Genomic DNA, 13475 nt, shown 5'->3' on the forward strand with positions numbered 1-13475 from the left:
CAGAGGGTTTTTTGTTTTTAATGACAGGCAATTTTGGCGTGAATGGATCTGAAGAACAGATATAGCAAGAGAGGAATGAACTGAATTAACTGTTTGTTTTTTTTAAATATATATAGGTGTCATGGAGGAAAGTGACTCTGACCACCTATTGTTTTAAGTTTCAGTCACCTTTAGATTAAAAATTAATCTAAAGAAATGATGTTAGTAATATAATATATTAGAATCTTAGCTGTTTGCTTGCCCAAGCAACAAACAGTTACAGCTTATTTAGTCCCAAAGAGTCACCAGTGTTGATCTGAGGGACTCTAATAAGCAGCAAGCATTACCTACCCCCCCCCCCCCCCCCCCAAATGTTTTTAGATATCTTGGCAGCATCCATTTCCTTTAACTTCCAAAACCATTGATGTGTGTTTCTGAAAGACATCCCAACGCTGTCTTTACATCTCCGCATTAGTGTTTCAGAGGAGGCATTAACCCTGAGCTAAAACAGTCGGTGTCAAAGTCATTGTCTAAGCAGCCATTTCAGGGTCATGATTAAAGGTGAAACGGTCAGAAGGTGATGGTTTAAAAGGTCAATAGGTGAGAGAGGTCACGCTGTGATGACCTTTAGCATACCCCCACCCTTTCCTCTCCTCACCTCTCCTTTTGCCTCCTTCCCTCCATCCCTCTGTCCCCAGTGTTTCAGCAGGATTATGGGTCTCTCCTGGGGACGGAAATCGGCTGCTCCTCCAGTCTCTTCACCAGCCAGGCAGGACAGATGCAAGGTAGGTGGAGAAAGACAAAAGAAGCAGATGAAGAGAGTACAACAGAAATAAGTGCATTGTGTTTGTGAGCACGCAGGTGCTGTATATGCACGGGGGGATGCCACGATGAGGAAAGCTGACAGTAGAGCATGCAAAAAGGGAAAAAATGCAGAGAGACTGTAACGGAAGTTTATGATAACGGATGAGTGGACACATAATATGAGGACAAGATGCACATTAGGAGACACTGAAAGGCTTAAGATTGAAGGCAGGGGAAGGGAGAGCCTTGGATACAAAAGAAAGGATAAGGAACGGATGAGGAAAATGGTGAGACATGAAAGAAAGGGGAGTTTTTCAAGAAGAGGCAAAAGGGGAGAAGAGGGCGTCTGAAACCTTGAGTGAGACTAAATAGTTTGTCAGGTCGGCTTAATGCCTCACTTCCCCAAAGAGGCTCCTGAGATTACCTGGACTGTGGACAGACATAACCTGTCAACACACAGCTAGGCTGATTGATGGAAGGAACGGAGACAGGTGTGGATGTGTGTGTGCAGGTGACTGCTTTTTTCTGTGTGTATTGAGGTGTGTAAGTGTGGGTTTCTGCGTGTCTTTGGGGTTACAGTATTGAATTGACCTCTCCCTTGGGGAGAGAATAGACTCAGGGGATCAGCAGTAGTAGAGCTGTACTCAGTGTGTCAGCTTAGACTGTCACTACGATTGTGTGTGCGTGTGCGTGTGTGTGTGTGTGTGTGTGTGTGTGTGTGTGTGTGTGTGTGAGAGAGAGAGAGAGAGAGAGAGAGAGAGAAAGACTGAAAGAGTCAGGGAGTTAATTTTATTGGTTGTACATGAAAGAGAGACTATTTTTTCTGTCATTAGCTCCATCAGCTCATGTCATCTCATCCCTGCCTTTCACTGCTCACATTCAAAGTAAAATATAATCTGAACAGAAAATTGAAGCTGCTCGTTTCACATTTACACCATATTTAAGTAGGCTGTAAATTGTTCAGGGAGAATTCAGATTTATTACAGCCGTCTTGCTGTTTTTTGTCATTTTAAACATCAGTTCTAGCTGTAATAAAAAAAAATTATTCTGACCAAGTTAATTGCTGCGATCTGTCAGTGTGATGACATTGCGACAGAAGTCCACGGGGAAGCGAAATGAGCAAAAGAACAAGACAATCGTATTAACAAATCTCCAGATTAGTCAAACTTATTTGAAAGAGAAAGTACTTTTCCTGCCCACAGAGGAATAATTGCCTACGTTCTTGCTTAGTTCACTTTCAGTTTTACCTGGTTTACAGCTGCTAATCAGGATTTGTCAGATATACTGAAGGGATCAAATGAAAGCAGTTTCTTCAATATTCGTTTTTTGTGTGAAATGATTCAAAAACTTTAAATACAAAAAATCCTTAAATATCACAAAACGTCTTTCATTACACATTTAATAAACTTCTTTTATTATACATTTAGCCTGTTATCACAGTGGAATAAGTGACCGCCTGGTAACCTCTAAGCAGTTAGCGAGTAATTTCTGACAGTTGCTAGGATAAATCGGTTGCAAAGAGGGCGTGGCACCACTAGCAGGTCACTAGCAGATTACTGTGGTCAACTGTAGCTTGAATGGGAAATACAAACACTTGATAACTAACCATGAAGCGATCATGCTTGATGGTTAGTTAGGCCTTAATAGTAGAGATAAAAAAAAACCTTTTATTGGACTCCATCAAACACAGCTCTTAGATAAATCCCATCGCTGTTCTGTTTCTGCCTGTAAATTGCTCAGCACACACCATTTTAAAATAATGTCTTTTCTCTGCTTTCAGCTCTTACATGACAGAAATTACAGGTTTTAATAATCTAATTATGTAGACAAGAAAAAAGCCCAAGGTTAAAGAACCTGGATTCACATCACGTTTTCATATTTTTTTCAGTTAAGTGACTTAAAAAAGTTGTGTGTTTGCTTTTTTCCCCCTCCAGGATCGCCATATTATTACAGTGCAACATCACGAGGGGCAGGCCCTGCTGCCACCGCTACAGCCTCCACCTACGACCGCCACTGACACCCTCGTGTAGACACAGGAAGTCGCAGGGTGAGGAGGAGAAGGAGATGAGGGAGGGATGGATAGCATCGGAACCGCTCAGTACAAACTCGCCTACGCTTGGACTTCAAAGAGGAGAAGAATTCAAATCTTTGACATCGGTGAAGTTTGCATTTTCTTTGAGTGACACTTAAACCAACGAATACACTCCTGAGCTGCAGCACAATACTGTTTGGGTATACAATACTGTGAGGACACAGGTATGTCAAGGTCAATAACCGATTATGTAAACAAGTAGATTTTGGAAATTTGGACCCTCCCACACTATCAAGCCTTCGTATTCCTATCTAGTTTTTAACCAGTCATAAACCAAAAGTCAGCGGACTGTGTGTAGCATTAAAACTATCTGTATTGTGACCTTCTGGGTTTTCCAGTTGGGAATATTTTTGATGAAATTATTTAAGCTGATCAGAGAAAAATCAACTTTTTCAAACAGTAGGCTATTTTTATGACCGCACATTAATCAATCAATTTTCTATGCCATGCTACAGTGAAGTAAAGACAATCCAATCATCCTAACTTTGACTGACCAAAATCACCCATATCGTTACCATTCTATTCGTTCTGCCACAGATTCAACACATTTTCCTCTGGAACCCTCAGAAATGTTCATCAAATGAGATAACATTATTTCAAAGGGAGCGTTCAGGGTCACGCATGTTCGCCCTGTCCCGTTTGTTACTGTTATAGTGGTCAAGCTTTCCAGTTCTGCAGAGTATACATGCTCTGAATTTCTAGTCATTTTTAAAGCGGCGGATTGCTTACGACAAACACAACTATCACACAACTGTCAACTATCCAATCCTTTTGTGTTACCAGTGCACTATGCAGTATGTAAGCTAGTGAGCATTTTTGCATCTCACCTCATTTCTTCATTCTTTACTTTTAGGATTGGAAAAAGTTTAGAAGATAAGACTCCTTAAATGCTGTGTGTGATTTCTACTGCTGCACCATGCACACGGGTTCAGCGTGTAGAAAAATCCAAAACTTGGCACGCCTAAAGATAGTTAATAAACCATGACTGGATGGTTGCTGTTCAGGGGTGGGGTTTTAGTAGTTGAAGTCAAGCATGATCCAATTTTCTGGTAAGAAAACTGTGTCCTCACATAGTGGATGTATTAAGAGGAGCTGGATACTGGATGTCAACGCCTACAGATAAATTCATAACAGAACGATTACGGGCCAACCTATCAGAGGTAGAAACATTAGTAGTTCTACAGATGACTCTTTTGTATTTTTCAAGAAATGGGGGGGAAAAACGTTTTTTGAGGTGTGGGTATTTTTGCCTGCAATACTGAATTTGACCACTAGAAAAATTGGAAGGACATGCTGAATGACATCGCTGCATCCAAAAGCCTCATTTATAACATGAAGTTACATTCGTAAAATCTTAATTTGTAAGTCTGAACTGTCCATGATTTTCCTGCTAATCAGAATCAGATTCACTAGCAAATTTGGATTCTCTTTTATTTTCTCTTAATCTACTTAAGAGAGCTTGTCCTCAAAAAAGTTTTCTTTTCTGTTTTGGTCCTCAGTTATTTCTGTTTAAACCCACAATTCTGCTGAAATTACAGGTGCCGTCAATTTAGGTTGGTTTGAGATCTATAAACAATGGTCGTCACATAATTAAACACAAGTAATTAACCAATCTTTGAACATAATAAAAATGTATAAATGAGGCCCCAGCTCTTTTAATACATCCATGCCTTACATTCACACTTGCATTTGAGTTGGTTTGAAAGCCACTGACCAAGACATAGAGAGACTTTTCAGGAAAGCACAGCCTAAAATCTGAGCCCACTACTGTAAAACAAACAGTACTCATCTTCACATCGGACCAAAATCGGTTCCATCAGGTTGTGTTACAGTACAGGACGGTGGTATCCTACCTCCCCAGACAAGATTTAGTCCTGATCAAGAGCTATTTATAATGGAGGAGACACAGAGTAATATATTAAGAAGCTTTTCTGTGCTGCACTCCGTGATGAGAGTGAATGCCTGTAATGATTTATAATAGTGTCACGCTGTTGTGCTAGAATAGTGACGATGACGACGGCGATGACGCAGTGAAATATGAATTCTGAAAAAACTTTCAATATAAGAAGTCTTTGTTTATAAGTGTGATCAGATTGCGATTTTCCTGTTTATAGTTTGTTGCCTGGTATCAGTTGACAAAGGTGCCACTTAATAAGTTTTTTGTGTTTTTATTTTGCTTCCTAAGTGTCCAAACGAAGGCTGGTGCTAGACTGGATCAGACCCAATGTGAGGAGTATCCCTCCTGTTGCTGATCCAGTCGAGCATCAGCCAAAGACCAACAGGAAGCAGTGGCACCCTCTCTTTCTATCTCTGTCTTTAAACTCCCCAAAGATGGGCCCCCCTAGTGGATCGGCTGACTTCTTACAAAAGCACAAAGAGACTCAATCATCTTCTTAAGGTGACATTCTACTTTTTCAGCTTCCTTTCAGAACCATTAAGTACTTCTTCTGCTTTTCCCCGTTTTGAGTATGTGTCAAAACATGTGCTTGTTTAAAATCCTGAAATTGTTTCTATAAAAGTACTGCTTTCGTGAAAAAAAAGTAAACCTGATTATTATTTTTTTTCGTTTGTTTGTCTGCCACATCAGTTCTGCGCTGTGACAATGCATGACACCAGGGTTGAGGCCTTACCCATCTCGTACAGACAGACAGACAAGGACAGATTTGCCCCTCAGCACAGATCTGAAATCAGTGTGTTTTCCCTTCCCAAATGTCTGAGGGGCCGATATATTGGTCTTGTGAGAGGGCAATATCTTCCTTAGCCTGTACCTTTTTCAGTTTCAATTCTGTCCTCACCAGACTTGTACAGTAATCAGCGAAAGAGAAGTCACAATGTCAATAGCGATTTCAGTTATTCACACTGAAGATTTTAGTGTCGAAGCTTTCTTCTATTATAAAAAGACTTAAGGTGTGCGGTGTTGTTTTTGGCCATCATCTGCGAGTGTTTGGATTCCTTTTTTGTTTTGGGTATATGTGGCTGAGTGTAGCGCTTCATTGCTACTGTGTAGTGTCTACTAGCAAACAGATTGAAGGCACCAAATCTGCAGTGTGAGGCATAATATATAGCTCTATAAACATACAATAACTATAAACCCTGAACAAAGCTGTTAGTTTCTCAATATTTGTTGTTTCTGGGATTTTTTGAAATAGTAATAGAGTGGATCCTTTCACGTTTGTAGACCTTAAAAGTTGTGAATACACAACTCTAAAGAAAGATTCTTATGACGGCTCACCTGCTGTGTTGCCAGCGTGCGCCTCAGCGGGAGCCTTTCCTTATTTCTGTCTTTTTCTCTTGATCCTTCTGAGGCATTATTGAACCTGAACCACACCAGCTGAAAACAAGGACAGTGCCTTTAGTTTTATATGTCAACATCCCCCTGACCTACTATGAGTCACTAAAACTAGATTCAGTTTCCTCCCTGCAACGCATTTAACAGAAGTCTTATTATTTACCCGGGCAAACACAGGGTTTGAAGATTTTACAAAGCCTTTTACAAATAAATAAAGGTGATTAAAGTACCAATAACTCACAGTGATTCTTACAATGCAACAACAGTGTCATCGCGGCTCTGACAGCTGATCTAACAGCACCCACATTAGTCAATAAATCTCCCCGAATGTGGATTTTTCAGTCATAAAACCCGGAGGAAAAAAAGATGTTGTTAAGCAGCTACAGCAACGAAAAGCAGAAAATAGTCCTGGTTGTATTAAAGTCAGTGATTGATTCCTCACTCATCAGCTGTAGTGACAGTGCCAGAGCCATACGATTTCTATCCAAGCGACTCAGCTGAGACTAAACTTCTGGTGACACCAAGACAGATGTCTTTTTTTGTTGAGTTGTCTTTTGTGTGGCAGTACAGTAGGTCATGTCATGGAAGATTGTTTCCACCACTGAATTTATATTTTCCCCCATCTGTAGCTCTAAATTCTATGATATTATTTCAAAATTCTTAGTTATCTTTAGATAATAATCCCAAATTTTGACATAGCACAACATTTTTCATTTTTGATAAAGCTCCTAAGATGATCACGTTGTTAGTGGGTGGTAGTGTCTGTGTGGGAACATTGACCATAAAGAAATGGGTCAGCAAAGTCACAGGACACAACTCCAGTTCTACAAGTATATGCAGAACCTGCTAATGGGCTAAAAACCTGCTTACAGAGCCAGTCACCCAGGCCTAGACAAGTTAGTGACATCCTGGCAACCACCCATCGTTAGGGGAAAATGAGTATCACCCCAATGAGTTGTGAGTGGTTGCAAAAGGTTGCTGAGAAATCAGCTGCTGAAGCCTCAGTCACATAGGTCTGGAGACTGGTGACACTGGTAACCACTGGTAACTACGAAAAAATTGTGTTCCCTGACCAGTTTGCAAGTGGTTGCAGGAGGATGCTTGCTATCAAAAGGTGAAGGCAAATGGTCTCCATTTCGTTTTGGATCACACTTTTACAAGTTTCACTACTGCTTGATGAGTGTTTGCAGTAAGACAGCATCTTCCATCAAAACAACGGCAACCGTTAAACTGCCATCAACCAAACCAATCTCAAGGAGGTTTTTTTGGTTGCAGCGGGACAGTGAGATATTTTTTCCAACTTTAGGGTCATTAAAAGATATCCGAACATCAACCAAGTGCATAATATTTGCATATTTCTGAAATGGGTGACTGAAAAGTTCAATTTCTGGGAGATATCCACAACATAGATCACGGTTAAACTATGTTTATATATATATATATATATATATATATATATATATATATATATATATATATATATATATATATATATATATATATATATATATAAAAGTAAAAGCCAAGAACATGACAGAAATATATCAAGTTTATTCATTAATAAAATGAATTTCTTTTTTCCAACCCCAGTATTTAAAAGAAACACACAATTTCATATCTTAGTGAGGACATCTCATTGACATAATCTAGCTGCTTACCCTAACCATCAAAAATGAATGCCTAACCCTCAGCCTAAGCCTAACCATAACCTAATTGTAACCCTGACACTAAAACCATATTTTGAGCCTCAAAAACTCCTAGGGACAGGCATTTTGTCACCATAAGTGCACTGCTGGTCCCCACAAGTATAGTAGCATGCCAATTTTCTGTCCTCACAAAGATGTCTAAACATGTTCACACACACGCATACAATAAGAAATAATTGATTGAAGTCATTCTCCTTCAGGAGGTAAATCCAGTTGTCCGCTTGCATCAACTTGCTAAATCAAACAAGTCAAACTCAGTGGTTGTCATTCGGTGTAGACCAGAGTCCAGTGACATATTAACAGGACTGTTGGTTAACTATGCATCTCATAGGGACACAGCTTGCTTTGCCATTGCTTTGACCTGACTGGTTCACATTGGGAGAGACTGGATTCTCACTGGCCGGCAGCTGTTTGGATTGGCAGCTATGACATTGACTGCAGTGATGAAGGGGGGGGGGGGACTAGTCACCGTGGGTGGTACTATAGAAAGCGTGGCAGGCAGAGGCTACATACACACACACATAAATATAAGTACAGACATACTCTTGCTCCCTCCTTTTGTCCTTTGCAAAGTGGTGGTAGCCCCTCCTCTTATGCCCCCATGTTCCCCAGGGGAGGCCAAACCTGCTGTGCCATCAGAAGCTCATCCCATCCCTTTTCACCCCCCCCCCCCCCCCATCCCTCCTCAGCCCTAATCTCATCATATCTCATGCACTTGTCTCCCCATCTCGCCTCTCCTCCCCACTGCCACACCACCAGGATTAGGAATATTAAAGGTATTCTCTTGATTTCAGGGCTGTGACCTTCCTCAGAAGTCCTCCCTTTTTCTTCAGACAGCCCTATTAATCCTTTTTCCTTCTTACTTCTCTCACTTTTTCCCACTGACTCCTCAGACGTGATGCTCGCTGTCCTGTCAGATATTCTGCATAGGAATCAAGCTGGGTGTTTTTCGTGCCAAAGCGAGGTCATTTCAATGGCAATATTGCTGCCGGCGTCTTTATTTGGACAAGAACACTCTGTGAGATCTCGCATCTCCTGTTTCCTATTTCCTCTCCGTGTGGCTGTAGAGCATTTTGAAACACAAAGAAACACCAGTTTCAGATCAAACAAATACATTTCATTTGCAGCACTTCCACAGTTTACTGTCCATGAAAATAAATTGCATCCTGAATTTTGATCCCAGCTCCAAGTCAAATAAGAACCTGAAATAAATTCAAATGAGTTTTTTTCTCCTTTATTATGATTTCTTGCCGAGTGCGCACTGCCTGACTGTATCTCAATATGAATCCATGAAGAAGGCTACTGCCTTCCCAAAACCTGAGGGGAATTCAGCATCACATCTTGACAGCAATTAGTGGCACAATCTGTTTCATGCTTGCTGATATAACTAGGCTCTGGACAGATCTCATACTGAAGTGTTACAATGTTCTGTACATCTTAATATTATTCAACTGTGGAAGAGGAGTAATACACACGACTCAGCCTACAAAAATCAACTGTGCTTTTTAAGCAGATGTTTCAATCAAAAAAAAAGAAAAAAAGAAAAAAAGAATAGATACATAATTTTTCACCTTACTGTGGCCTTTCGTGTAACAATCTGGAGTTTTTTTTGTGTCCATGACTTCCTATCTGGGGTTTTGAAGAGATATTTATATCTGTGACATTTTGGTCCAAATAAAATAAAATAAAATATGAATTTAAATAAAATGAACAAACAAAAGACAAAAAGGCAAAAATTTAATTCGGGTCCAACGATTCAGTGTGTTCTATTCTTCAACATTAAAATGGGACAAAAAAGATAACATATCTGTAACATTCACCAAAGCCTGTGATGCCTGTTTTAAAGGACAAACTCTTGTACAAAAACCATATGAAATAGAAGAAAAAGAGTTACAAACACAAAAACGAAGACGAGAAATGCCTTCAAATATTCTAGAGGGGAGGATTAAAAAAAAAAAAAGTAAAAAGAAATGCTTCTTTAAGAAAACCTGTATGTTTTTTATTCAATTTTCTAGTAGTTGCAAACAAAACTTGGTGTTTTTTCTCTTTGTGTGTTGTGTGTTGTCTTAATATTTGAATGTATTTTACTGCAGTGCGAATTTGCCAAAGATATCATATCACTTGATTTTTCTTCTTTTTATCTTTTCTTCACTTTTTGTTTGTTAGTTTATTTTGTTCCTGAACTGCGATCAGTTTTGTTCAGAAAACTGAAAGTAAATGGTGAATTTGATATTATGCTTATTTTTTATATTTTTATTGTTAATATTATTGTTATTTTATTTCATGGCTTTGAGTTTACTGTGAAATATTAAATTGCAGTTTACTTGATGCATTTCTTCATACTCAGTCTGTGTACCTGTCCATCCGTCCACCTGAGTGACTGTTGTTGGTGAATTATTCCATTTATGTACCTGTAATGTGAAACTAAGAAGTAATTATTTGTAAATATTTGCCATAATTTTATTGGTCATTCAGAATAAAAATAATTTTTTGGAATTTAAAGCTTCTGAGTGAGTGTTTAGCTGCTCGTTTACTTGATTTTTGATACACAAACTCACACAAACTAAACAGTTGTTTCTGGCATAAATACCACATTCCTGTACATTCAGCCTCAGTCATGGACAGTAGACGCTGCTGACAGAGCTGGTGGCTGTTTGTGTCTCATTGTGACCCCACAGAGCTGCTTTCATCCTGGGGGACACACATCTCATCTCACCCCCTCCCTCTTCTCACCTCACCAATCTTAGTGAATGGAGTGTCCCAGTGCTGCAGTCTTGGCTGCTGGCCGAGTCCAGAAGGGGGCAGAGGTGTGTGTGTGTGTGTGCGTGTGTGTGTGTGTGTGAGAGAGAGAGGAGGAGAAAGGGGGAGAGGGGTGATAATAGGACACAAGCCACGACATGGCGACAACACGCCACACACACAGAAAACAGCACATACCCAGCTTGAGACACAGGCCAGGCTGTCCACAGTTTGGGTGTCTGCCCAGGACACCAGAACTGCAAGAAGTGTGTGCGTGTGTGTGTGTGTGTGTGTGTGTGTGTGTGTGTGTGTGTGTGTTTATTCTAGTTCCATGCCAACCAAAGGCAACCCTTTAATGTTGTGTAAAAATGCATCATACGGTAAAGGATTAACACTGGAGTGAAAGTTAACAAGCGCTGTTTTATTGCCGCTATCGAGGTTGGACGAATTCCTAGGCAAGATTAAATCTGGTGCTTCCATGTACATTTCTCCAGCCTTCATTTTTCTCTTCTATTCATCTGAATCCTAAAAGACCACTGAGGGCTTTTCTCACCTTCTTTTGGGTTTCTTTGCAGTTGTTTTTGTGGTATTCATATACAACCGTTGGCATTTTTCCTGGTGTATAGTAGCAGATAACCAGATATTCTCTGCAGATATTTGGGGGTTATTGCTCAGACTTAAAAATGCATTTGTGGTTGAATCTGTGATGGTATGGATATGGCTCAAAACTGTACGCTACAATACTGCTCCCACTGAAATTAGTCAAAAGAGCTCTGTTAAATTATAGACTGTATCTTAAAGATGGACATGGCATCTAGGGCTGAAAAATAAAGCCATTTATTCAATAAAACTTAATGTTTCTAATGAGCAGTGCTGTGGTTGGGAGAAAAAGCAGACTCTACAGAAGTCTACAAGAAAATATTCACTCTGCCCTCACTCGAGATTCTCTAAGTCTCTTTATTAATACACCGTGATGCGCGCTCTCTCTCTCTCTCTCTCGATATTGTCCTAGTTAGAAACAGGCAGTAAAGATGTTAAAGATGTTAGATGTCCTAGGTCATGGCTACCTTAAAGATACTTTCAAGCCCCTCCCTTATTCCCTGAGGAATTGCCACAGTGAATGCCGTTCCTGATGCAACCTCCCTATTTATCCAGGATCAGGCCTTATGAAGCCAAGATGGTAAATGTCGAACTCGCCCAGAAGCCATGGCAGTCCATTTGTTTTAAGGTCTACGTGATCAACAGCACTGTGTGTTACTAAAGCAGCTCAGTAAGTTCAATGTAATATTCAGCCAGGACTTTAGTGCTCTCACAGTTTCTGTGTGCAGTTAAGTGTTTCGCAGGTTTTAAGCTAATGTGTCACAGACACAATTCCAACAATGAATGCAAAGCCATGGCTACAGCAGCCATCCCAGCCTGTCTCAATCAGCTGTGACACAACTACGCACGGTGTGGAGCGGAGAAAATAACCAAAGCTTAGCTTGCTAAAACTACACAATTTAAATTGTACATACTCCACTACGTACTACAGTTTATTAATTGGTGATTGTGAGTAACAGAAAGACAGTAAAATCACATTGCCAATGAGCAATTTCACATTAGGAATTTAAAATCAGGAGACACAGATATTGGTGCTGCTGTTTGTCTGTGCATGTCTAAAAAATGTGCAGTTTCTGGATCTAAAAACTTGTATTAGCAAAAACTAGCCACATATAATTCTACTGTATCTGTTTTTCTTTAGTGAAGTGGCATCCTGAAAGATCTGATAACCTCTTAAGCCCAAAATTTTATTTGCAAATGAGCTAAAGAACAAACACTAGGAAAAATAAATAAATAAATGGGAGATTTATGTTTGCGTAGTCTGAAATCAGAATCAGATTCAGAATCAGAATATTTTATTGATCCCTGGGGGAAATTATTTTTTGTTACAGTGCTCCATTTTAAACCAACATTAAGACAAGACAGACAATACACTAACTAAGAATAGTACAATATATACATATATATACATACATACATACATAAGTCACTCATAAATAAATAGTTGGAAAAGAAACATGTGTAGCTGTAGCAGCAAACAGTGTGTTAAGTGGATGCGTTGTACAGGGAGATGGCCACAGGCAGGAATGATTTCCTGTGTCGTTCAGTGGTGCTTTTCGGTAATCTCAGTCTCTCACTGAACGTGCTCCTGTGACTGACCAGCATGTCATGGAGTGGGTGGGAGGTGTTATCCAACATTGTCTTTATCTTGGACAGCATCCGCCAGTAGACTACAGATATCTGGGCAAACACTGCCAAACTGCCAGAAACGTTAGCCTGGCAGATAGAGAGCCGATGTGTGACCTGTCAGATCCATGTCTGCCTGCAAAATAAGGGTTTGACAGTACTTAGTTAGAAAGCAGTGCGACACTCCCTGCCTTCTTTACTCTCCTACTAGTGCTTCGGATTACATAACATGACATGTTCTACCTCTTCTTCTCCTCCTCTGGCTTCCTATGCAACGGCAGAAGACAGACAACAGTGGTACTTATGGAGGCCAAGAAGTCATGCAAATTAACGTCAGTCAGCATCGGTATATTTTGGCCCTCCAGAGCCCCTGTAGTGAGGTGGTGCGGGGCCAACTGAGTATAATTGGGCCTCAGATGATTAGTGAAGAGGGGCTCATGCACGAGAGAGGGGGGTTAGGAGAAGAGATGCTGAAGAGGTATTAGGAGTGAGAGAGCAGGGGATTTGAATCAAACAGGAGGAGAAGGCAGCAAGAATCTGACAAAACATACAGAGGAAAAGGATGGAGCAGGGGGTGAGCTGTGTGCTGCATATTCATGACTTCTGCTGTGTTTGCATTCCCATCTCTATTTGCTTTCTT

General features: G+C 40.2%; 1 protein-coding gene across 1 annotated transcript in view; it reads left to right on the forward strand.

Moving 5' to 3' along the window:
• The window catches only part of pax5 (paired box 5), a 56728-nt gene extending 49144 nt beyond the window's left edge, over nucleotides 1–7584 (forward strand). The window contains exons 10-11 of the mRNA XM_085459399.1: nucleotides 678–764; nucleotides 2718–7584. Of these exons, the coding sequence (XP_085315525.1) occupies nucleotides 678–764; nucleotides 2718–2800 (170 nt within the window). The 3' untranslated portion in view covers nucleotides 2801–7584. The remainder of the gene's footprint in view (nucleotides 1–677; nucleotides 765–2717) is intronic.
• Nucleotides 7585–13475: the final 5891 nt, after the last annotated feature.

This window comes from Copadichromis virginalis, linkage group LG6 (genome assembly GCF_057382275.1).
Source record: "Copadichromis virginalis isolate Kocher_CV1m ecotype Utaka linkage group LG6, C_Virginalis_male_GT1.1, whole genome shotgun sequence".
Lineage (NCBI taxonomy): Eukaryota > Metazoa > Chordata > Actinopteri > Cichliformes > Cichlidae > Copadichromis > Copadichromis virginalis.